This window comes from Artibeus jamaicensis, unplaced genomic scaffold (assembly GCF_021234435.1).
Source record: "Artibeus jamaicensis isolate MK-2021 breed Jamaican fruit bat unplaced genomic scaffold, CSHL_Jam_final contig_851, whole genome shotgun sequence".
Lineage (NCBI taxonomy): Eukaryota > Metazoa > Chordata > Mammalia > Chiroptera > Phyllostomidae > Artibeus > Artibeus jamaicensis.
Genome location: NW_026521986.1, coordinates 12,893,976 through 12,919,133, shown reverse-complemented (window position 1 = coordinate 12,919,133; position 25,158 = coordinate 12,893,976). Strand labels below are relative to the sequence as shown.

The window sequence follows — 25,158 nt, the reverse complement described above, 5'->3', positions numbered from 1 at the left end:
CCCAGTAGGGGGCACATGAAAGACAACCACACACTGGTGTTTCTCTCCCCTTCTTTTTCCCTCCCTTCCCCTCTGTCTAAAAATAAATAAATAAATAAATAAATAAATAAATAAAGTCTTTAAAAAAAGAAAGAAAGAAAATATGGGGCGGGGGAGACCTACTTTAAAAAAGAGTGGTATTTAATTTTGTGGTTGAGGGTGGGCATGACTTCATTATCATTTCAATTTCCATTATCTCTGCCATTAAAAATGTTGCTGAAATACATCTACTGACGTGCATAATCATATGTGTTAATTTAAAATGCAAGTTACCAAACAAAATCATGTGACCCCCTTAAAAATTATATATAGCATACACAGATATACATAAGAAAACTTAAAGGACATTATGAGTTTGTTTAATGTTTGTTTCGGACTGAAATATGTCCCCTAAAAATTCGTATGTTGAAGCCCTAACCCTCAATGTGATTGTTTGGAGACGGGGCCTTTAAGGAAGTAATCACTTTAAAGGGGGCCATAAGAGTGGGGCTCTATTCCAATAGGACTGGTGTCCTTACAAGAAGAGGAACAGACACCAGAAGTGATTTGCACAGAGGAAAGGCCATGTGAAGACACAGTGAGAAGCTGGTCACCTGCAAACCAAGGAGTGAGGCTTTACCAAAAATCTACACCACAACTGGCAAACGCAGGCCGCTGGGCGGAATCCCGCCCTCCGCCTTGCGTTATCCGTCCCGGGACCTTGTTTCTACCTGACCGCAGCGCGGAGCTCCCCCACCCCTACGCCCCTACGCCCCAGCCAGCGCACCAGTCACGTGTGCAGCGTGTGTGATGAGTTTACGCTGCAGGAGTGGGTGAACGGCGGGAGCTGCGGCCATAGCTACAGGAGAACGGTGAGCCTGTGTAAGAAGAGTAATAGGTGGGACTGATGCGGGACACTAGTAACAAACAGCCTTGGGGATTGAAAGACAAGAAAGACATGAATGACAAGAATTACCGGGGCGGGGGTGGAGGTAGCGGAGGGACATCGGGGCGCTTAAAGGGGTACTCTCAACTGGGCAAACATTTCATTTAATTTTTTAAATAAATTAGCCAGAGACATGAACTTTAGCAATTACATGTTATTTTTAAAAGTATCTGTAAAAAGATATTTTGTAACCAGCAGCCACGGTCCCACACATGAATTCTACATTGTTGTCCCTGGACATGGCCAGCTCTGCGGTCCAGCAGCCGTGGCCGCGATTGCGCAGTGACGTGCTTTCACTTTTGTGTGAAGTGGCCCGGACTGCGGAGTAAACCGAACTTGCACCGGCGTATTGATTGGCCCCAGGCCCGGCCTCCTCCGCCCTGCATCGTTCAAGATAACAGAACGGCTCTGGGTGTTGAGCAGTATTTAGCCATCGTCCTCTGTCCCGGCCACTTCATATAAAAGTGAAAGCATATCATCGCGCAAGCGCGGCCACTGCTTTGCGGGTGTTCACAAAGGAACCTTCTTATTCCACCATGCCAGGGGAACGGCATTAAGGATAATGTTGCTGCCCAAGACATTGGCGATAGAGGAACAAGGAGAATGTTGCTGGGATAGATGGAGGGGGAGAATTGATGGAGAAAGAGTGACTGCTGTTTATGCAGAAGGGGGTTTGAAGGAAAGGTGAGCCTGTGGGAGAGGGCCTGTTACTGAACTGGTCCTGAAGGACATCTTGGTCTTTTACTTAGGTGGTGCACCATACCATCTTTGGTGGAACAGTATGAATCCCAAAATGTCCAGTAAGAGAAAGATTGATGCAGAAGGAAGGCAATTTAATGATAGATGGGAAAGCGAATACATGTTTGTGTTTCAAGGGGAAAACCCAGTATGTCTTTTGTGTTATGAAACGATATCGGTGATAAAGGAGTACAATGTACGTCGGCATTTTGAGACCAAACATGGAACTAAATATGCTAAATTTAGCCTCCAAGAAAAACAACAATTGGTGCAAGAATTAAAAGGCAGACTGCAGTCGCAGCAGAATGTGCTCACCAGAACTATAGCCAAAAATGATGCAGCAGTGAAAGCTAGCTTTATTGTGGCTGAAGAAATTGCTCGAGCTTCGAAGTGTTTTTCAGAGGGTGCATTTTTCAAGCAGCGCATGCTAAAGGTGTGTGAGCAGGTGTGCCCCGATCAAATACAGACTTTTAAAAATGTCAGTTTGTCTAGAAACACCATCGCAAACCGTGTTAAGGAACTAGCAGGAAATCTGACAACACAGCTGGTCGAAGAGGCGCGCAGTTATCTGGCTTTTTCATTAGCTGTGGATGAGAGCACAGACAACACGGATACATCACATCTATCCATTTTTATAAGAGGTGTGAAGGCGGACTTCTCTGTCACCGAGGAGCTCTTGGATGTAATTACCATGCACGGGACAACAACAGGGAAGGACATTTTTGATGCGGTGGAAAAGTCCATAAGCAACCATAAGTTACCCTGGGAAAAGCTGGTGGGGCTAACTACCAATGGTGCACCTGCCATGTGTGGAGAAAAAACAGGCTTGGTTGGACTAATGAAGGAGAAATTGCAAAAAAGTAACTGTGACACACCTCTGATCATGTATCATTGCATTATCCATCCAGAAGCTCTGTGTGGAAAGGTTTTGGAACTGGATAATATTATGACCACAGTCATGAAAACAGTGAACTTTATTCGGGCGCGGAGCTTGAATCATGGCCAGTTCGAAGTGTTGCTGCAGGAAATGGACTCAGAGCGTGAAGACGTGCCATACCATACAGAAGTCAGGTGGCTGAGCAGGAGCGCAGTCCTGAAACGATTTTTTGAGCTTAGGGAAGAAATTGCACTTTTCATGCAAAGTAAAGGAAAACCCTTGCCTGAACTGTCAGATCCAAACTGGATGTGCGATTTCGCTATGTTATGTGACATAACCGAGCATCTTGCTCAACTGAATCAGAAGCTGCAGGGACGCAAACAAGTCATCACGCAGATGTCCGATGCAATCACAGCTTTCCAGCGTAAACTGCACCTATGGAAGTCCCAGGTGGACAAGGACAATCTTGCCCACTTTCCTGTTTGTCAGAGCATCTCAGCCTCAGTTCCCGGTGCTTTTTCATGCACTCCCTTGGCTACCAAATTGAGCCGGTTAATTGATGAATTTGATCAGCGCTTCTCAGACTTCAGAAGACAGCGCTCAAACTTTGCCATCTTTGCCAATCCTTTCACCATTGATGTCGACAGTGCACCCCATAACCTTCAGTTGGAGTTAATTGATATTCAAAGTGATAGTTGCCTGAGAGCAAAGTTTGAGGATGTTAAAATTGAGGACTTTTACTGTCTGCTGCCTCCCGCTTTGATGCCACAGCTCCGACTTCACGCTGCCCGTATTCTGTCACTGTTTGGGAGCACCTATCTGTGCGAACACACATTTTCAATAATGAATCTAAACAAGACTAAGCACAGGTCACGCATCACTGATGACAACCTCCACGCTGTTTTACGAATTGCTACAGCACAAGGCCTGAAACCAGACATAGACACACTGACCTCGAGAAAACGGTGTCAGACATCCAGAAAACAAAATAGGTAAGCCTAAAACCTGATTTTGAGTACATTGGAATTGCTTGTCTTTTGCTTTGTGTTTGTTGTTATTTTCAGAACATGATCAGTGGATGAGGATGGTATGTGACATGCCGGTGTCTCAGGTTATTTAACAGTATGTTCAGCCTGGTTGCCCTCAAAGGGCTGATTGTAACGGTAACACTGTATAAATTAAGGAGTAGTTACATGTACACAGTCCTAAAATTACATTCGGCCCTTTGAAGGCAACCTTGAGGCTGATGTGGCCCCCACTGAAAATGAGGTTGACATCCTGTTCTACACTGTTGGCACTTTGATCATGGACTTCCAGCCTCCAGGAATGTGAGAAAATAAATTCTGTTGTGTAAGTTATCCAGTCTGGTATTTTGTTATGGCAGCCTCAGGAGACAAATATAATGTTCACTTCCATTGTCTATTTTTTAATTGTTCTACAATGTAGATATTTTAAATTTTGAAAAAAGAAATTTCATTTTGAAAGAAATAATTACATTTGTAAAACTAGGAAAAAGTTAAATTTTTATTGGAGAAAGAAAAAGTACGTATTTATAACGTATTCAGCTTTTGTTCTTGTGCAGTAGGCAGTTAGACAGACATGAGCAGAGCAAGGATGGTGAGCCAGGTACAGAAGGTCACCAAGAAGCAAAGCCCCAGGTGCCTTGCAATGGGCAGAACTGGGAAGACAGGTACCTTGCCGCCAGGGTAACCTCTCCTCCCCTAGCATATTGCTGGTCCTGTGGATTAGACCCCTGACCTTTCATATTGCTGGTCTTGCACACAGACCTCCCCTGACCTTTCCTCCCCTGGCATGTCACTAGTCACTAGTGATAGATGCCCTTGGAGGAGAAACAAGATGCTGAGAGGTGGCCTCATGCAACTTCCATTCAGGACCTTGCGGGACCACTCCCTTAAGCATTAATCCCCAAAGATAACATCTAGGCCTCAGTTGTGTTTCAGCTCCAGGCACAGAAAAGCAGCAAAACCAGACAAGCGATGCCGTGGCTGACATCTGGACCAGCTGCACTGACTAATGATCCCCCTGCTCTGGTGCCGACCAATCAGTAGAGACCATGACCCTAAAAGGACACCTGGAAAGCTGATGAGTATTCTATTGGGATCCTCCCTAAGACCTCCAGACCGAGGGCCGGTGCTGCTCTAGTTCCCTGGATCCTTCAGCATTTTTCCTTCCGCCTGGTCTTCCCCCAGGCATGTTAGCTTTACCTTTATGTTTCCTAAACCTCAAGGGCCCTTCTTTTGCCTCTGTAACTTGTTTCCTGAACCTACACCCCATTGGCTCACTTTTCCTACCTCTGTGACTTTCCAAATAAACTTTCTCTTATAGTTTGAGTCTTGGCTCTGAATTATTTTTTAGCCAGAACTCAAGAACTGAGGTTGCTGAACCGAGTTCCAAGTGGCACCGGTGACATTTGGGCTACATTCCAGAATGTCTGACATTCCGCCAACACCTGCAGTGATTTTTTCAGATCTCCACACCTCCACCCCTCTCCAAATTGGAATTTTTCCTCTTCTGCCAAAATCTGTTTCTCTTGATGTAGCTGTAATGGGAATCTAATCCTTAAACATATCTCAGAACTAGTAGAGTATTCCTTTTATTCAAAACTACAAATTACACCATAAGGAATTGATATCAGTGGTAAAATAATAAGTCAATGTTATCTTTATACTCACTCAGAATATTCTATTTCCTCCTGTTGGGGGCCTCAAATGTTGGAAATTCTTTAGTTTCAGGTAATAGCTAATAAGCTTAGTAATCAGTGCATGTAAAAAGCTGTTGTTCCAGGAACTGAAGGTATAACCCACCCTGACTCCAGGAAACCATAAGCAGCTCCACCTTTGTGCCTCAGGAGGACTGCAGGCAATTCAAGATGATATCCGAGCCATTGTACTCCAGGGTGAGGTGACCACCGCCCAGGACACAGATAAGAGAATGCTGCAGCTTTGTATTTGATGAACTTTCCCCCTGAATTCCAACCCCCTTGCCTACACTTTTCTTCTCCCTATAAAAAAAGGTTGGTTGAAAATGAAATTTCAGACAGTCTGTTAGAGAACAAACCCGAAGACTTCTCAAATCGCTGGCCATCTGAATAAAGTGCCCATAAAGACTCAATCCCTGTTTGTAGTTACCAGGTCTGGTCGGTGACAGGCAGCAGGAGTACCGGCTCTTCCAGTTTCACTCATTGCCATGAATATCTTTTATGTATCAGTATACAAACTATCTACCACCATATAATATTTACTACCATATAAACAGAAATTCCCTTGTCTCTGAAAATTAATCCACAATATCTTGGTAAGTTTCTTATAAAGCACATTTTGTGTTTCACATGCTCAACGGTTAAAAACTTTCACACAGGGAAAGAAAAAGAATTATATAACTTGGATCATTTCTTTGTTCTTTGAAACCCTTCAAAATGATACAATAGATCTCAAAAGCTGTTTACCAAAGAGCATAGCTTGGGGTCCACTTGCTTTTGTTGCAGACCTGGATAACAGAAAGTTGAGAGAAAGGTTAAAATTATTACTGAAACAGTGTCCCCAAATACAGAAAATCTAGCAGACCCTTTAAAAAGTATAGGTAAAACACATAGTTTGAAATGATGGAAAAGCGAATATGTTAAGTCTTTGATTTTTAAACAAGAATGCGAATTGAATAAAAGAAAAAACATGTCACAGTTCAATCATTAGAGTTTGAGCAAAACAGCTAAAGTTACATAGCTTAAAATTTTTAAAAAATTATCACCTAATAGTCATTAATTTTCAAGGTTATTAAGTCAATATAAATTCAAATTAGAATGAGCATTGTATCAGAGTTTAAGAGCCAGACTCACAGGTTATGATTCTCATTATAGTTATTTGCTAAAAAGCCAAATTCTCCCCTCACTATGTTTTTGGTCTGTTTTAAAATAAACCTCTTCTGGGCCTTGGCCAGATGGCTCAGTTTGTTAGTGTGTCGTCCTGATACACCAGGTTGTGGTGGGGTTCAAGTCCCCATCAGGGCACAGAAATGAACCAAACAACGAATGCCTAAATAAGTAGAACAACAAATCCATGTTTCTCTCTCTCTCTCCCCGCCTTCCCACCGCCCCTCCCTTCCTCTCTCTCAAATCAATTAAAAATAAAAATTTAAATAAAACTTAAACCTCTTTTAAAAATCTTACATGAGTAACTCCCAAATCAGGAGGATGTGTGTGTGTATTGATGTTAATAATTCGAAACATATCCAATTTTAAAATAATGTTAATTGGGGGGAACCATTAACGCTACAAATTAGGGTGACAGAACTTCATCTTCTGCTCAGAAGAACCCAAAATTTGGTTCTGACAAGATCCCACTAGTCAACCAAAATCAAAGGTTAGTAATTAATACCTTCATTTTACCCTTCAAGTATGTGAAAAATAATTATCATGAGGGCTAGAACTCTTAGTATCTTCTAATTCTCAGAGTTTAAAATCAAAACTCAGAACTTCAGCCAAGGTTATTTTAATAAGTTAAGGCCCATCTAACACATTGTAATTCAAGGTTTGGTGAAGGTGGGAGAAGGTGGAAGGGATTAGCTCTGCCTTCTCAGGTGATTACACAGTCTGCATGGGACTAGAACCTGGAATCTGCCTATTTTTAAAGTCAAGTGTGAAGAAAAGTTTTTTTAAAGTACAAACAGAGATAAGGGAGCTGTAGGGAATCAAAGTATTTCTCAGTAATTGGTTGTCATTTTAAAAGTAATATCTTAGAATTTCTAACTTGGTAAGGCTCTTAGAATGGGTAGCAACTAGAAAAAAAATCAAAATTTGATTAACAACAGATAGGATTCTATGGCTTGTCTGCCACCAATTAGCGTCCAGGTTATCTTGTTAAAATTCATTCCAGCCTCTGAATATTATGTTAGTATAGCCCAGTTGTTCCTCATCATAAAACCAGGGGTCTAAATTCATGTGTCTATCTTGTTCAAAACAGTTTTAAAATCTCTGGAGTAGTCCTGGCTGGTGTAGCTCAGTGGCTTGAGCACGGGCCTGTGAAGCAAAGGGTCGCTGGTTCGATTCCCAGTCAGGGCACATGCCTGCCTTGTGGGCCAGGTCCCCAGTAGGGGACACATGAGAGGCAACCACACGTTGCTGTTTCTCTCCCACTCTTTCTCCTTCCCTTCCCCTCTCTCTAAAAATAAATAAATATATTTTTTTTAATCTCGGGGATAGATATAGCCAAGTAGTTACCATATACTAGTTTTTAAAAGTCTTTGGAAGGGGAGGTAAATGGCAGGTTGAAAACTGGTTAGCAATTACCTTGAGTTCAAGTTCAAACAAACCAAATATGGAGAAACATGGATAAGATCAAAGCTACAGGCTCTGATGAACTTGAAGTATTTTTTCTTTTAAAAGCTTGCAGATGCCCTGAGAAGTCCAGATCTCAGTCGTTACTTGTCAAAACTATTCAGTCTGTCCCCTAATTTGTTCTGAGCAAATTCTAAATTAAACTGTCTAGCTTGTAAGCCTTTACCCTAGATGCAAGCGCAAAAACTCCAAGATCTTCCAAGACTCAATCTGGGCAACAGCATGAGCTTTGAGCTGCCCGCCTCCCAAAACGGGATCCCAGGCTGCAGAGAAAAAAGGGTTGTAAGGCGGATCTATTCTGTGGCCAGCATTAGGGTAGCTTAAAAGAGTGAAATTGTTATTCCCATGCTCTGTGAGGTGCTTCACAGCTATATCAGCATAAACAGAGCTCTTCCAGAGCCTGTCATCCTCTCCAACAAGAAAAGGAAATGGGCACTGGCTTCTTCAAGAGGGATGCGGCTTTCCCGATAGGCTGGATCCAAGGGGTCCTCGAGTGCTTCTTTAGTGTCATATACCCCTGAATCGGTAGCAGAGATTTTACATAGGTTAAAAGGCAGTCCTGGCAGGATCAATCCACCACATTAAGGGCAGTAGCTGTGTTAGAAATGCGACCATTGATGCTCACAACCGCAACTGTATTTGGGAGAAAGCTAGCCATGGAAACTGCCAACTCTGCCCCCTTGCCAGAACAAATCACTCCAATGTTTGGGCTTTGACCTGAAGATTGAAGAAAAAGACAAACAAGGAGAAAGAGAAAGAAAGCATGATTGTTACGGGGTCACAAAGCCCTAAATACAAAGAAAAGTCTTTTATATACTTATCACATAGCTTGCTTATTTATCCATTAATTCACTCCACAGGTATGTATTACAGCTACCTTTCAACCCTTTAGTACCACTTCCTATAGTGGTACTCTCTCCTAGTGTTAATGACTTTATTTTAAACACAGTTCTCTCTAGCATTCCACTCATCTTTGGATGACTTTGCACAAATTTAGCTGCCTCTTCAAAGTCATCTAAATTTAAGTCCTTCATAATTGGAGGTAGATCTTCATAGCCAAAAAATGGCAAAGCCAGAGCAGCAAAACCTTGACAAGCCAGGAGACTTGCTCAAGATTCATCCAATCCTCCATCACCAAACATGTCAATCAAACCGGGAAAAGGACCATCTCCTATAAGCCAGGAAATGGGATTTAATCTTGAATTAAGTGACAGAGCATTTAATAGACTATGATATCCAGCTAACATTTTCTAAGTCAAATTCCATAAATTTATTTTTTTCTCTCCTTTTTAAACATCTGCCTATTTACTTTGAAAAGAAAATGTCTGTTTTGGTTTAAATAGGAGTATTGTTGCGGTTGAAGTAGAAACTTGTTTGGGCTACTTTGAAGCTGTAAGTGTAAAAATGTTTTTATATTTTCCCCCATGAGAAAATTGCTGGGAAATAGAAAAAAACCCACAAATTAGCACCAAAGATATGGAAAGTGTTTTGATGTCAAGTGTGCCAGTAAATCTCAGCAACTATTTCTTCAAGCTTTGACTTATGAAAGTATAATACCTCATTTAAAAAAATATCTATTTTAAAGGGCCCATTGACTTATCAATGAGTTTAAGATACAGTAAGAGTCACCAAACCCATAATTTAACAAGGTTTACATTATTTTATTTTGTTATTACTTTTTTAAAATCCTTACCTGAGGATAGGTTTACTGATTTTAGGGGGATGGGGGAAATAAGAAAGAGAGAGAAACATCAATATGAGATAGAAACATTAATGGATTGCCTCCCATACACAAGGGATTGCCTCCCTTACTGAGGATGGAACCCAGAAACCTAGGTATGTATGTGCCCTGACCAGGAATAGAACCCGCCAAGGTTTTTTTGTTGTTTGTTTGTTTTTGATGTACTGGATGACACTCCAACCAACTGGGCCATCTGGCCAGGGCTGGGTTTAAACAATTTTAAATGTTTAATGAAGGTATAATATAAAGTGAACAATATGTTTAATAAAATGTCAAACTAATATCCTCCTAATGTTGATCTGTTATTTCTGTTTCAACATTCTTATTGGAGATTGTGTTATTTATTCATCATTCCAAGAGAAGAATTTCTCAGCCAATGGCCTCTTAATATTTTTCAGAAATATGCTTCTGTGTTTTTTCAGTTAAAAGTGCCAGACAAATCTATAAGAACAGAACAAAAGACAAAAACATAAAGACAGAAACCAAATTAAGACACCTAAAATTCCAGGGCCACAGAGCAGTTCTAAGTTTTCAAATCTAGAAATGAGTTAGGGCTACCAAAGTGAAAGGTACAGCATACACATTAAGGATGTGGTTTTTATAAGGTAGTTTTCTTAACACTCAGCTATCTCAGTATATCTTGATCTGCTTTTTAAAAAAATAGATAAATCTCAGTCATTTCTGGATTCAAGATTAGGTCCAGAAAGCCTAAAGCAAACCATGAAAAAGTCATAACATACACTCTGAAAACATTCTGGTAACAGAGTTTTCCAGCCACAGGCTTCAAAATATTAACCTGATTTTCCACATTAAAATAACTGAGAATTTATTTATTTTGATTTAATTCAGTAATTTAATCCCAAATATGTAAATTTGCTAGGATCTTATTGGTTATTTTTAAAAAGACGCCCACAAACACACACAATGTTTTAAATCACTCATTTAAAAGATTTTTAGTTGTTCATAAGGATCCTGAGCATGAGAGTTAAGGGGTATGCCAGAGGAGGTTTCTTAAAAATAAAAAACCTTAAAAAAATAAATATTGTATTGTTTATGCTATTACTGTTGTCCCAATTTTTACCCCTTTGCCCCCCCAACCCGTGCCCCATTCCCACAGCTAATCCCCGCACTGTTGTCCTTGTCCATGGAAAAATGTAAAAAACCTTAATATTTCACTCATTGTTTCACTTACACAGCCTGTACTTATGAAGAAAGTCAGAGTTTGGAGCTCAAAGAGTTTTGTGCGCCCTGATTTTACCATCTTCTATCTGTGTGATTTGGTTAAAATACTTTAAGCCTTGTTTTCCTCATTTATAATTAAAAGAAGTTGCTCTTTGATCTATGAAGTGAGAAACGAAAGTTTTTTCATTATGGCGAAGGGCTGCAAGGCACTAGAGAACGTCAAACAACAACAAAAAATGTCATCTTCTGCCCTGACCCCATAGCTCAGTTGGTTAGTGTCCTCCCAGCCCACCAAGGTTGTAGGTTGCTTCCAGATTGGGGCACATACAAGAATCAATCAATGAATGCATAAATAAGTGGAACCACAAATCAGTATTTCTCTCATATCAATAATTTTTTTAAAAAAAAAAAGTCGTCTTTATCCTAACACGAATCCAGTATAATAGGACTTCATTCACTTTGGGACTTGAACACAGCTCCAAAGACAAAAGACAATTTTGTATCCACTACTCTCGTCATTTCTACCAGAAATGATAGTGGCAAAAGTTAAATCAACAAAGCTCTGCCTACAAGAGATAGGCAGACAAGCATTTAAAGCTAGGAACTTGACAGCAACCATGTTTAATCCAGCAAGCCCGCAAAGTGTATGCTTGCAAGGAATGGAGTCTACTGCACTAAGGAATTTAGAAGGTGGGCAGATTAAATTTAAATGGAAATCCCAGCCACCACTTAGGAAATTAATATCGCCACTTAGGCGACAAAATAAAGGAAGATGACCAATTAGCTAGCAAGACAATCCAGGGGCGAGGCCCCGTGCGGGAAAGGCCTCACGCACCTGGGGGCAGCAGGAAGACGCCCCCCAGGGGGCCGGTTCGCAGCCGAGAGCTGGACAGCTGGAGGCTGGAAAACCAGCGCTGCACGTGGGCCAAGGCCAGCGCTGGGCCCAGAGGCAGCTCCGGCTGCTGCGGCGTGGGGTGGACAGTCACCTCCACTCTGAGGGGAGTTTTGCACAGGCCCCTGGGCATCTGGCTGGGGCAGGGGTCCTCCGAGCCGGCCTGCGCGAGGTTCCACAAGAGCCCCATTGGCTCCACGCCCGTGCAGTCGCCGCCCACAGCCGGATGCCAGGCCAGGTCCAGCCGCCCGGCCATCCGACTCGAAGTGGGCCTGCGAGACGGGCAGCTAACAGCCTACACCCTCAGTGTCTCCCGCTCCCTGGGGCCTAAGCCTTCCACTTTAATATCCAGAAGCTCGTCAGCCAGACCCGTCCTGGGCATGACGGTCAGAGTCATGGTCTTTTGGGAGAAACTGGTCGCTGTGCACACCGACCTCCGGAGTTGGAGGCGGGTCCCAGGGGTTCGGACCGCGACCTAAGCCCATTGCCACTGGCTCCGGGATCTTCTCGGACTTGAGCCACAGAGGGGACTGGAGTGCGCCACAGGCGGTCGGTCGGAGCTCCGGGACAGAGACCAGCCGAGGTAGGCGTGGGCAGGGCGGCCGAGAGGGACCGGCAGACGCGGGCGGGTCCCTGGGGCGCCAGTCAACAAGGGACTGCAAAAAGGGGCGACTTAGGAGGACCCTGGGTCGTTCGTAATTTTGGAGGTCCTGGGGTAGACCACCTGAGGGGGGTAGGAGCTCATCCGGAACCTACCCCTCTCCGGCAAGGAGAAGAAGTTAATGATTTCTGACAAAATGCTAGCGGGTTTTCGCCTGTGAAGTACCTCACTGGCCACCAGGTGGCACTGTTCTCTAAACCTGGTTGAATTTGGAGGCTACTTGTACTAGTAGTCGACAATACTGTGGTAACTACGTATGCTGCCAGGTGGGTGCTGGGAATATTGGGGGGAGCTCTTTGTAAAGTATATAATTATCTGACTACTATACTGTACACCTGAAAGCAATACAAAATACATAAAGTATACTGTAGTTGAAAAAGTCTGCAGGGAATACATGCCAAGATTCCCAGTGCATTCCTGAAACTGTAATAGTACCGAACGGTATATATACTGTTGTTTCCTGTGTACATGCCTATGATCAAGTTGATCAGTTGGGCACAGAAGAGATTAACAATCATGACTAATAAAATAGAACAATTATAACAATATGCTGTGACAAAAAGTTATGTGAGTGTGCTGCTCTCTCAAAATCCCTTATTGTCCTGAACTCACCTTTCTTCTTGTGAAGATGTGAGATCGCGATGCCTATGTGATGGGATGGAGTGAGGTGCTCAGAATGACACACAATTTAACACATGTGAGTTGTTCATCTTTGGGGTTTTCCATTTAATATTTTCTGACCACCGTTGACTGCAGATAATTGAAACTGCAGATAAGGGGGTCCTACCTCATCTGCGTATATCAGCGTCCCAGTTGGAGTTCCGGAACAAGTCTTGAGTACACATTTAGGAATGTATACTGGCAAGCATGAAGCAGAGTCCATTCCTTAGGGGGCTTGAGTGGGCAGGCTCCCACCACAGTCAGTTAGGGCCCGAAGTAGGATATGGGATTCTTAGCAATACATAATCTCAGTCCTTAGAAGAAGACCACAAGGCCAAAGCTAGGCCATCAGTTGAAAGTTGGGCAAACACTTCTTACATTTCTCCTGCTTAAGGTTAAGATTAGTCCTACAGATACGGTCAGGGTTAAGCCTAGACATTGGATAAAGTTCAGGGGAGAAAAGGGTAGACCCGCCAGTGAAGAAAAAGGGATTGCAAAGGCTGAGACTCCAGTGGACCTGACAAGGAAGCCAATATGGTTGCTTTCTTATAAAAAAATCACTGGGTGTTCTGGAAAAGGCAATACATGCTGTATGAATAGGATTTTATTAATAGTATCTCATCTGTGATTATAATGTTACATTTTACTAGGCATGACAGATTTTTTCCCATTGACATGTTTATGGAAGAAAATTTGAATTTGCTGCCAGACATCTACCTGTGCCCTTGAATGAGCCTTTGGCTCACCTCCATTGAATACTGCTAGACCCAATACTGAATGTACAGAGGCTCTAGAAAGAGGAAAATAAGGTACGTCAATACAATGACCAGCTCCTGGGCAGTAAATTATCTGGGGTCTCTCTTTCCCATGGGCTTGTAACCGTTCAGAGGCTATACGAGCATAGAATTCGCTGTTCCAGATACCATCATCCAGGCCAGCAATAAACAGGAAGGGCCCCTGGGCTTTTTCCAATGGAATAAGACTTTGGCGGTAGGGTTCCTCCAGTGGATTGTTCCAAATATTCATGAAATTTAGAAGGCCTGACTCAGTGGTTGTATGTTTCCCTAGGTCACTGCCAAGATCAGGAATAATCATATCCTTATAATGCAGAGGAGCTAGTGTGTTGGCCACACAGGAATTGACAACTATGGTGGCTGAGATGCCCTTTAAGTAAGAAGCCATTGAGAGACACAGGTCACCTCCTTTGGAGAATCCAAAAAGCCCCACACTAGGGCCTTTCACCTGATGGGGGGTATGGAGAGAGAGAGAGAGAGAGAGAGAGAGAGAGAGAGAGAGAGAGAAATGAATAAGCCTAGAATTCATAAATAAAGAACATAAACAGTGATTATATATTCTCTAAGTAGTTTTCTGAAATGTCATTTGCTTTTAGTCCTCATGCAACAGTCTACAAAGCTCAATAGTGTCTTCTAATAAGCAAATTAATGGATTTCCTAGTACCCAGGCCCTCCACTAATATTTATAGGGTCTGGGTTAAGAATGTACACAGAGACCCATACACCCTATACCTAAGTATTTAAAAGTTAAATACCAAGTTAACAAACTGTCAAATAAAATGAATTCTTTTTTCCTACCTTGATAAGGTTCAAATCTAAAATCTTGGAACTCCTTGGAGTTCTGTATTGGAACATGACTTAGGGGAGAGCCAGGCGCTGGCACAAATCCCTGGTCCCTTGCCACCCTGTTTCTTTTCCACCCTGGCTCCATCATGCACCTTGAGGGGCCTCTCACATACATGTGTGGACACCCCTGCCAATAAGTTGAAGGCCTAGGTGTATTAACATTGAAGGACCCTGAGAAGAAGCATAGGGCCTGGAAGGAGGATCAGTGCTGATCAGCAGAGAATTCTGGGGTTCAAGATCCCAAGGGCATGGTGAGAAGGGGTGACATGGGTTCCAGGTGGACACATCCCCTTGGTTTCTTGGACTCCTCACCCTCTGGGCAGTGATGCATCCTAAGGAAGGCCAGTGTGTGGCCATCTATAACAAAGTGTCCAAGGAAGAAGCCCCTTCTCCCTAAGTTTGAGGGCAGAACTGATAGTATATACAGGTCTCTTTTTCCTGGGGCCTTATCACACCTGAATAAATCAGTCATCACAGTTCAAGATCATCTAGGTTTTAGCAGCTCTGCTAAAAGACCAGTCCATGAACTTTCAACAGAGTTAAGCCATCCTACAGACCTTGAGGAACATCTTATACCTTATCATGAACATGTTTGGATCTCTAAGTTTACATAATAGCACAGAATATATATTCCATTTATTATCACTAGCAAGATTTTTTATTTAATTATTTTTCCACTATCAGATAAGAACTTTCTCTGCAAAAGCCTAATACCATTATCACACTTAAAAAATGATTCTTTAATATCATCAAATACACAATCCCCAATGATCTCAAAGATGTCTTTTTCTAGAAAGTCAAACTTTTTCCTCTATACACTCACATTAATCTTATAAATGAGAAAAATCGAGTTCCAGAGAGTGCAATTGCCTTATTCTGGATCTAAGGCCCCATGGTAGTAAAACTAGAACTCAAAGTTAGTAACTTTTTAGTCCAACTCTTTGAATTATGGTCAAGAATTAAAGGGAACTTAACAGTCAACTTTTAAGGAATTAGAGGGAGATGGGTGGAAATGGAAATAATAATCCTTTCAGTAAAACTTTTTTAGGAGACTTTCTGGCTCATGGCACATTGCTCTCCCCAGTGTCCTGGCAGGGCTTTGGGATCCAGCCCAGTCAGTGTCCGCTCTGCCTCTCCTCCCCATTCAGGTGAGCACCAGAACTCACCTTTGGATGCTGCAGCATGAAGTCCACGGCTTCTTCAAAGTACTCCAAGTGCACTTCATCTAGATATTTAGGGAGGTCTTCAAATTTAAAATAAGCCAGAGCGAGCACAGCAAAACCATGTCTGGCCAGGAGGCTGGCCCTGTGTTCGTAGAGGCCGCCACTGCTTCCACAGAGATCGAGGACCCCAGGGAAGGGCCCTTCACCTGGAGAGTACCAAAAACCATAGGAGCATTAGTCTCTCAAAAGACATTTTTGGGTTTTAGATTTCGGCAGTCAAGAAAGAGAAGTTTTTGAAGCAAGGAAATCTGAGGGTGTGGGGGGTCGGTGAAAAGAAGGACCTTTTTTTACTTTTTTAAATCCTTACTTGAGGATATGTTTATTGATTTTTTTTTATTTTATTTTATTTTTTTTTTTAGTGAGTGAGGAACAGGGACAGGGGGAGTGAGAGAGAAACATGAATGTGAGAGAGAAACATCAATTGGTCACCTCAAACCCGCAACCTAGGTACATGCCCTGACCAGGAGTAGAACCCGCAGCCTTTCAGTGTATGGGATAATGCTCCAACCAACTGAATCGTCTGGCCAGAGCTAACAAAAAAACAAAGACAGAAACAAAAACACAACAACAACAAAAAAGCCCTGGCTGGTGTGGCTCAGTGGATTGAGCAGCAGCCTGAGAAGCGTAGGGTAGTGTGTTCGATTCCCAGTCAGGGCACATGCCTGGCTTGTGGGCCAGGTCCCCAGGAGCAGGTGTGTGAGAGGCAACCACACATTGATCTTTCCCTTTCTTTCTCCCTACTTCCCCTCTGTCTAAAAATAAATCTTAAAAAACAAAACAAAATGGTGAGGAGAAGGGAGAGTGGATAAAATGCCTTATTTTATCCAGAATGTTTCACATCTTTTAACAAAAATAATATTAAGTATGGTTGACCCCTGAACAACACAGGAGTTAGGGGTGCCAATCCCTCTGAGGTCAAGAATCCAAGTATAACTTTTGACTCTCCAAAAACTTAACTACAGCTGTCCCTAGTCATCTGCAGGGGATTGGTTTCAGGACCCCTAGAAATACCAAAATCCACAGATACTCGAGTAAATGATATAAAATGGCACAGAACAATGCATACACTCAGCCCTCCACATCTGTGGATTCCCAACCAAAGATAGAAAATACTATTTTTGACCCATGGTTGAATAAATCTGCAGATGCAAAAACTTAAGGATATGGAAGGCTGATTATATATTTATTGAAAAAAAATCACTTTTAAGTGGACCTGTGCAGTTAAAAAGTCCATCTTGTTCAAGGGCCAACTGTAAACAAAATTAGAAATAACATAAGATGCACATTTTCCACCAAATTTTTGTTTTACTTTTTTTAAAAAAGATTTGAAAATGCTTTGAGAGCTATAATGCATCCTACATGTCCAGGGGATTATTAGAACATACTCCCCAGTGCCTTGGGTCCTCTGCTCCAGCCTTAAAGAATGCCATCCCTAAATGCGCCATGTTCTCTTGGGCCCCTGAAAATGGTACGCACTCTTCTCCCCTCTCCACCTTTTTGACATGGTTGACTGATTAGTCTTCACACCTAAGTTTAGATCTCCCTTCCTGGAAACACCTCCCTGGCCTCCCTTCACACACCGCCCCCCCCCCCATGAGTACCCTGGGCCTGCACCTCCCTGCCTTGGCACTTACCACACTTCTTACAGGTATGAGTATAATGTCTGAATCCTCTATTAGGCTGCAAGTCCGGAGAGGCTCCTGTCCAAGTCTGCTAGCTATTGCATCCCAGTACGTAACACAGTCCTTAATTTAACACATATTTGTTAAATGATTGAACCCTTCTACATTATTTACAAAAGCTTTTCAGTCAAAACACACACAATAAATTTTAAGTGGGCTACCTAGTAGACACTGACATAGTTAACACTTAAGATTGACTTGACTGGAAATCAGATACTAGGACTGAGTAGTGAGAGACTTTTTTTTTTTATTAATGAAAGTCTTTTGGAGATTCTTATTGAATTAGTCTGTGTGGTTCTTTGAGCTTCTACTATATCCCTGCACAAGCCTCTAGGAATATATAGTGAGGTGTAAGACCCGATTCCAGCCCCAGGAGTTCACAGTTAAGTGGACAGTCACTAAGGCTGTGAGTTGCTGAAGAATTGTAAGAATAAAGCAGGGTCTCTGGTTTTAGAGAATAATCACAGAATTCCATTTAGGGATTCTGTAAAGTGTGGCAACTCCAGCATTTCTCTATACTGTGGGTTTCAATAAAACATTTGGTTGGAAGGAGTAGGTCAAGGGTCTTTTTTCCAGGCTGCTGTTACCTAGCAAGCACTTAGTTTTTGCTTGCACTACAGATTCTCATCTCAGCACTATAGACATTATGAGTAAGGTATTTCTTTGTTAAAGGGCTGTACTGTGTATGGTGGATGTTTAGCAGTGGTGCAGGCCTCTACGCACTAGATGACAGTAGCACCACCCTCTCCATTTGTGACAAAAATGTCTTTAGATATTGCCAAAGTCCCCTGGAGTGGGGAGAAAATCATCCCATATTGAAAAACACTGACGGATTGTAATGATAGTGGGGGTAGGACTACCAGGGAGGTTTTGTTTGTTTTGATTGGAAGTTTGATGTTAAAGGGGGCAAAAATCACTCTTGCACACTGGCAGAACTCATCGCCTAATACCGGTATTTGAAACTCAAAGGTGTAGCTGACACGTAGCTTATCTCAGTAAATATATGTTGTATGCACTTTTTAGCATACTGCTAAGGGAGTGTGACAGGGCCTCCATGAAACTGTACCATGAAACTTAAAAACTTCCACCCAGAAACCACGATAGAACCTGGATCGCGGGGACCAGTTTAGGTAAGTTCCACAATCATGTGGTCCCAGGCCAGGTAACCGGCCACACAAGGTCTCGGACTCCACGTGACTCTCCAGAATAGTTGAGGAAGCAGATCACTCACCCGGCGGCAGGAAGAGAGTGGCCCGCAACCGTCCCGCGCGCACCGGCTCCCGCCGCACCCCGGGTGCGAGGAAGTCTCGCTGCTGGACCGCCCTGCCCAGGACACGCCCTCCCTCGGGCTCGTGGCCCTCGAGCACCTCCAGCTCTACAACGAAGGGCGTCTGCACGTCCTGCTTCACCAGCCGAACTAAGTCGTTCTCCGGCTCCAGGGCCCAGAAGAGCCCCATGGGCTCCAGCCCCGCGAAGCTGCCGCCCAGGGCCGGCGCGCGCGTCAGGTCCAGCGCGCCGCCCGCATCCGCGCAGTAGCGCGCGTGGGCCCGGAAGAGCGTGCCATTCTCGTCGCGCAGGGATGAGCGCAGTGTGACCTGCTGCTCCGGGTCCAGGCCCCTCACGATGATGCGCACGGGCTCGTCCCAGCGGCAGCGGCTCCCAGGCTCCAGGGTCACTGTCGCCGTCATCCGAGCGGGGGCGTAAGAGACCAGGCTAGCAGGCCTCCACTTTGGAGAACTCGGCAGCAGCGCCCAGATCCTCGGGCCGCGTTGGCAGAGTCTGGACGCTCGCAGGACATCGGGAGCTGTGGCCATCATTTAGCGACTTGATTTCAGAATTCGGACCAGCTGCACAGGGCTGTGGAGGAAGTTAGCACTGGCTGAGGAGCCTCTAACGGCAGGCTGCCCAGCTGCAGGTTGAGCCCGACGGGGCAGAGCAGCCCGATAAGCTGAGCGTGGAGGGCCAGTCACGCCACTCAACAGCAAAAGCAAGCGGACACACGGGAACTTGCACAAAGCCTCCTCGCTGAAAAACTCCCTCTGAATTCGGGAGAAAATGTCCCAGTTCTGTCTCTTAAAAGCTCTTTAGCCTGTGCAGGGGCTGGGCCCAGGCTGCCACTGAGGGGACCTGACGCACCCTGGCTCCTCCCTGTGGCAGCGGCCTCCAGCGTCCCCTTAGGGGCGGCCCGGCTAGGCAGGATCAAAGGTCGAGACTAAGGTCTCTCCCCTTTCCTGGGGATCAGTTGCTGTGGAAACTGTTGGACCCATTACTGCCAACAGGCCAGCTTGTTGACAGTCTAAGCCGTGTGGGAGGCCTTCTAGAATGTGTGCAAATCGACAAGTGTCTGAATGGAAGGAAATATCTGCTAAGAATTAAGGACTACTCCTGCAATCCAATGTGGTGATGATGGGAATTGATGTGCATAGCCCTGACTGGTGGTTCGGCTGGTTGGGCCCTGACCTGCAAAGCGAAAGGTCGCCCACTGGATTTCGGGTCGGGGCACATGCCTGGGTGGTGGGTTCTGTCCAGTCGGAGCAGGTACTAGAGGCAACTGATCCATGTTTCTCTCCCTCTCCTCCCTCTCTTCCCCTCTCTCTAAAAAAAAGAAAGAAGAGAGAGAAAAGGGAGGGAGGAAGGGAGGTGCTGACAGTTGCAAGAATCGAGTTTTTAAAAGCATCTCAGATGTGTACAGTTGACCATTGAAGAAGGGGTGGGATGCGGTTAGGGGCACCGACCTCAGGCACAGTCGAAAATCTGTAACACTAGTAATTCGGAGGATCAGTGGAGAAACATAGTCCTGATCCCTCCCTTATCCCTAGTCCTTTACCAAGCCTCTTCCTGGAGCTAAGGGTACCTAAGACCAGCTTCCAGACCAGGTAGATGTTTAAGGGGTGAGACCTACCTATGTCCCAGTCTGACCCTGCTCCTTAAGAGTGTGGTGATACTTAGCAAGCTACATAACTAGGACAGTGAATCCAGTTTCCTTATCTGTGAAATGTTTGTGTGATGGCCACATAGGCCAACACATATAGAAATACTGCCTACGATCAATACACTTAGAGCAGGTGCTCAGTGACTTTTCTTTCTCAACTCACAAATCTGGTCATGGGCAGTGTCAGTGTGAAAATTGTATCAAATTACTGGCAGGAAGAAAGCGGCACTTTCCAATAGGATAATTTGAGGAGCGTTTCCTAAAGGGACTATTTGCAAAGGCATGGGTGAGGTTAAAAAACAAAGGTTTGGTGAAGAAACTTGGGTCCGAAGGTTCAAGAGGAGAGGGCTGCCTGGCACGTGCTGTAGCCTTTATAGAGGGAGGCAGGGAGCCATGGTGAGGCGGCAGAAGTGGTGAGAGCAAAAACCTTGACTTCACCCTCCTCTTCCTCTCAAATTGTCTTGCAAGTTTTCGTAACAGCCACTTCTTTTCTTTGGCTGCACCTAACCATAGAGCTCAGCCTACTGGAGTATATAGAGCAGCATGGAGAAGGGTAGATGGAGAACGTGGAAAAGGTCCAACAAGTGGAGGCTCAATACATATTCATAAAGTGAACAAAAAGATACCAGAAGGTGACCCTGTCTTAGAACTCCATCAGCCTTTCCCATTTCACTTGCTAAAGTAACAGCGGCAACATATTTTATTTTTTATCGTCACCTGAGGACATGCTTATTGACTTTAGAGAGAAAGGAAGGGAGGGGGAGAGAGGGGGAGAGAAACATCCACGTGAGAGAGAAACATTGACTGGTTGTCTCTCATATGCATCCCAACTGAGGACTGAACCCACAACCCAGGAATGTACCCAGGAATTGAACCAGCAACATTTCAGTTTCTGGGATGTTCCAAGCAACTGAGCCACACTGTTTAGGGCAAGCTGCAACATATTTTATTTCATTTTTTATTAATAGTTCTCCCTCCCCCTCCCCTGATGCCCACTGTGAAGAGGCACAGAAATGGGTCCCAGGGGTCCCAGGCACATGAGGGGAAAGCAGTTAAGGAGGAGGTCTGGCCTGGCTGTTCAAGAGTTTCCCTCCTCTAGGGAATTCTGCACTTAGACCTCCGTGAAAGCAGTAGGTACTGTGCAGGCCACCTACCAGAGGGTGCCTAAGTCTGCAAAAGAGTCAGCCACAATAAGAATTACGAGGTTTGGCATGTTCTCATATGTGCCCCTTAACGGCACATGTAAAGGTCTAGAGAGAAAGGACATTAGGGCTACATAGCTCTCCCTTTGAGGGACCACATTCTTCGTCTTTAAGGGAAGTCCCTATACATTCAGAGAGATTAAGTTAAATGGAAGGTATAATTTTCAAAACAGCCACTTGCTGTCTGGATACAAAAACAACTTCATCGTTATCCTGCTGAGGTCTCTCATGGCTCAGTTCCCAGAACTTTGAACTGCGGGAGTCAGGGAGTCACTGAGTTGAGTGTTTGCCAAGAGTTTTGCTGTAGTTGCAGGCTGTTACTGGGAGTATGAGAGACTAACTCTTTCAGGTGCTACATCAATTACTTTTTCTTTTAAGATTTTATTTATTTATTTATTTTTAGAGTGAGGCGAAGGGAAGGAGAAACAGAGGAAGAGAAACATCAATGTTTGGTTGCCTCTAGTGCTCCCCTTACTGGGGACCTGGCCTGCAACCCAGGCCTGTGCCCTGACCAGGAATTGAACCAACCCTTTCGCTTGCAGGCCAATCCACTGAGCTACACCAGCCAGGCCCATCAGTTACTTTTGTAATTTTATTAAATCACCAGTAAGCAATGACCAGGGAGTCTGACCAAGCAACTGTTGTAGGAACAGAATGAAACACTGCTCCATGCTGTCCTAATGACCGCTGGAGAGGGAAAGCTACATTGCTGCTGCTGTCATCTGTCATTCAGCTCCCACCCTATGGGAATGAGTGTAGAAGGTGTAATCCTTAGCCTTTCATTGGTCAATCTAGAAATTTAGACATAAATGCTTAAATTACCAAGGTCCCAAGTTAGCAAAATTTCCCTCTTCTTTCTAAACAACACAAGGCCCTGAAAACACTTTTTTTAATTAAAAAAAAAAGTTTATTGATTTTAGAGAGAAAGAAAGGGGGATGAGAGAAACACTGATTGGTTGCCTCCCTGACATATCCCAACCTGGGATCAAGCCTGCAATCTAGGTATGCGCCCTAAGAATAGAACCCCCAACTTTTTGGTTATGGGATAATGCTCCAACCAACTGAGCACACCAGCCAGAGCAAGGCCCAGAGAACACTTTAAACTCAATCACGTCCCCTCCTAACTGATATGCTTTTGTTTTCATGTATTTTATGTCTATCTTGTCTTATTTAACCCCATAGGACATTATTATTAGATTTTTTCAAATTTTATATATTGATTTGAGAGAGAGAAAGGAAGGGTGGAGGGAGTGAGAGAGAGAAACATCGATTTATTGTTCTACTTATTTATGCATTCATAGGTTGATTCTTCTATGTGTCCTGATGGAGGACTGAACCTGCAACCTTGGCATATGGGGATGACATCTAACCAACTGAGCTACCAGGCCAGGGCTATCTCTGAGTTCTTGACTTCAGTTTTATCAGTTTTATTTAATTTCTTCATGAAGTCTCAATGTAGATTTTTAAAAAATCTTGTTTGGGATTTATAGAGCTTTTTGAAATTGAGAATTGGTGTCCTGTGTCAGTTTTGGAAAATTCTTAGCCGTTGTTCCTTCAAACACCACTTCAACCCCATTTCTTTCTCCTCTTTCTCTAGAACTCTCCCTCCAATTAGACTTAAGTTAGAGCTGCTTATACTTCTATATCATTTAGTTTAAAAATGTAAAATATTGATAACAGCATGTATTTTTTAATGTTCTTCAATATTTTCAATATCTTCAGTTGCCACGTCCTCTTCCAACCATGTTGTCCGACAAGGTCCAGACGTGGAAAGAAGGAATTCAAGGAATCCATCTTTATGGAAGAGAACGTGGCATACAAAGGGGGGGCGGTAATTTTCGGGGGATTGCTCTTAGCAGCTTCCTTGCTGATGTTATTCATGGTCTTACATTGTACCCTGATTCCCATAGGAAAAGGCCTTGAGGAGAAAGAGGCTCTAAGTGAATCAATGATTAACTTTGAGGAAAATTCTAAAGGGACAACTAGTTCTCCCCAGACTATTGAATCATGCCCCAAAATGGTATAAACAAGGTGTTTATAAACCCGAGTAAAAAATTATCTCTGACTGTTCCCGTATAAGAACTCATGTGATCAAAAGGTGGTGGGATTGTTAGACACTTGTATTTCAGGTTCATTTGATTCGCATAATTCCAATGAAGTTGTACAAAATAATTCCTTGATCAGAGAATAAAATCCCCTCTAATGAAATAGCTCCTGAATGTCTAAAAGTTGTTAGAGTAACAGCCCCTCCTTTATCTTGAATAGGAATATATATCAATTAGAATTAGACAGGCAAAGAAATAAGAAAAGCTGGTTAGCTATTACAAACTAAACACGTAGAAACAATTACCAGGGAGTCAGAGTCCATAGTACATAGAGAAACATTTTAGACAAAAAAAAATAGATAGCTAAGTTAGACATCACAAAGGCCTTATAATAATTTCCTATAACCTCTATTCAATCTAGCGTATCCTTTTGCCCCATGGCAAATTCTGAAAACTTTAATAAACAATAAGACATTCAAACTCTGTACATACAGCTATTTCTAACTGTCTGATTTAAAATATCCGGGTAGAAAATTTCCTGCTTCGCCTAACTGCAAATGTTAGGCGAAATGAAAATATAAAAACCTGCTTGTACTTGCAATAAAGGGAACAGAGCTTCACTGTCCTCTGAGTCGTGTTGTCGTCCATCTCCCATCGCCGACACCTTACCCACCTTTCAGGAACCCCTGGACCCAGCTGTGGCTGGACCTCAGCAGGTGGCACCCGAACAGGGACCTGAAGGTAAGACCCCCAAATATATTTTCAGTGAGGATAAGGCTCTCACTGTCTGGGTGCTGCAGACCCCTTAGCAGAATAGGCTAAGTATGAAAAGGGCGAGTAATCATGAGCCATATTGAGTCTAAACAAAGAGGACCCTTTATTGAAATTATTCAACATATGCTTAATAAGAAAAGTGTAAGAGTTACTACTCATCAAATAGGTAGGTTCCCACATTTTGCACAAGAATGTTGCCCTTGGTTTCCAGTAGAGTTCACAGTTAATATAGATACCTGGTTCAAGTTTGGTGATATTATTAAGCAATACTGTTCTGACCATGGGCCTGAGGATATCTCTGTTGACATTTTCTCTCTCTGGAATCTCATACGAGACACTTTAGACCCACAAAATGAAAGTGTTTCCTTTCATAATAAATAAAAGCCGCTCGTGACAGGCCACACAAGGAGAGGTAGGCTTGAGACAGAGAGCAATGAATTTTCCTTTCAAATAGTTTTTTTCTATAAGCGCCTCTGTGCATTCTTTCTTTAAAAGCTGCTTTTTGCAGCCCTTTTGATTCTGTCTTTTCCCTCTGCCTGCCTGTGAACAAGAAAACAGATAATAAATGAGTGTTTTGGTTTCAACCGGACCCCGA

At 43.5% G+C, this 25,158-nt stretch overlaps 2 protein-coding genes across 7 annotated transcripts; one reads left to right on the top strand and one right to left on the bottom strand.

The window, feature by feature from the left end:
• Positions 1–797: 797 nt before the first annotated feature.
• On the top strand, positions 798–4,930 carry LOC119036131 (general transcription factor II-I repeat domain-containing protein 2-like). Of its 3 annotated transcripts, none has more exons than XM_053673241.1 (3): positions 798–890; positions 1,714–3,571; positions 4,530–4,930. In XM_053673241.1, exons 2-3 carry the CDS (start codon positions 1,746–1,748, stop codon positions 4,612–4,614), a joined length of 1,911 nt encoding a protein of 636 aa, XP_053529216.1. In that variant the 5' UTR covers positions 798–890; positions 1,714–1,745; the 3' UTR covers positions 4,615–4,930. The 3 variants fall into 3 exon arrangements, with proteins under 3 accessions (XP_053529216.1, XP_053529218.1, XP_053529217.1); XM_053673243.1 differs by having other exon boundaries at positions 3,811–4,930; XM_053673242.1 differs by having other exon boundaries at positions 827–916.
• On the bottom strand, positions 3,309–19,759 carry LOC119036144 (acyl-coenzyme A thioesterase 6-like). 4 transcript variants are annotated; one of them, XM_053673247.1, is made up of 4 exons: positions 18,842–19,757; positions 15,872–16,074; positions 6,046–6,086; positions 3,309–3,398 (listed from the first exon to the last, which is right to left on the bottom strand). In XM_053673247.1, coding segments are annotated over exons 1-4 (831 nt in total). In that variant the 5' UTR covers positions 19,428–19,757; the 3' UTR covers positions 3,309–3,397. The 4 variants fall into 4 exon arrangements, with proteins under 4 accessions (XP_053529222.1, XP_053529220.1, XP_053529221.1 ...); XM_053673245.1 differs by lacking the exon at positions 3,309–3,398 and adding an exon at positions 4,091–5,601 and having other exon boundaries at positions 18,842–19,759; XM_053673246.1 differs by lacking the exon at positions 3,309–3,398 and having other exon boundaries at positions 5,510–6,086.
• Positions 19,760–25,158: the final 5,399 nt, after the last annotated feature.

Coding starts and splice junctions, on each gene's coding strand:
- LOC119036131 (XM_053673241.1), top strand. CDS start 1,746: ATGAATCCCAAAATGTCCAGTAAGAGAAAGATTGATGCAGAAGGAAGG. Junction 3,572..4,529: donor ACATCCAGAAAACAAAATAG/GTAAGCCTAAAA, acceptor TCTAGGCCTCAG/TTGTGTTTCAGCTCCAGGCA.
- LOC119036144 (XM_037127821.2), bottom strand. CDS start 19,427: ATGATGGCCACAGCTCCCGATGTCCTGCGAGCGTCCAGACTCTGCCAA. Junction 16,075..18,841: donor CACTCTCTTCCTGCCGCCGG/GTGAGTGATCTG, acceptor GGTACTCTCCAG/GTGAAGGGCCCTTCCCTGGG. Junction 14,308..15,871: donor TCATGCTGCAGCATCCAAAG/GTGAGTTCTGGT, acceptor ACCCCCCATCAG/GTGAAAGGCCCTAGTGTGGG.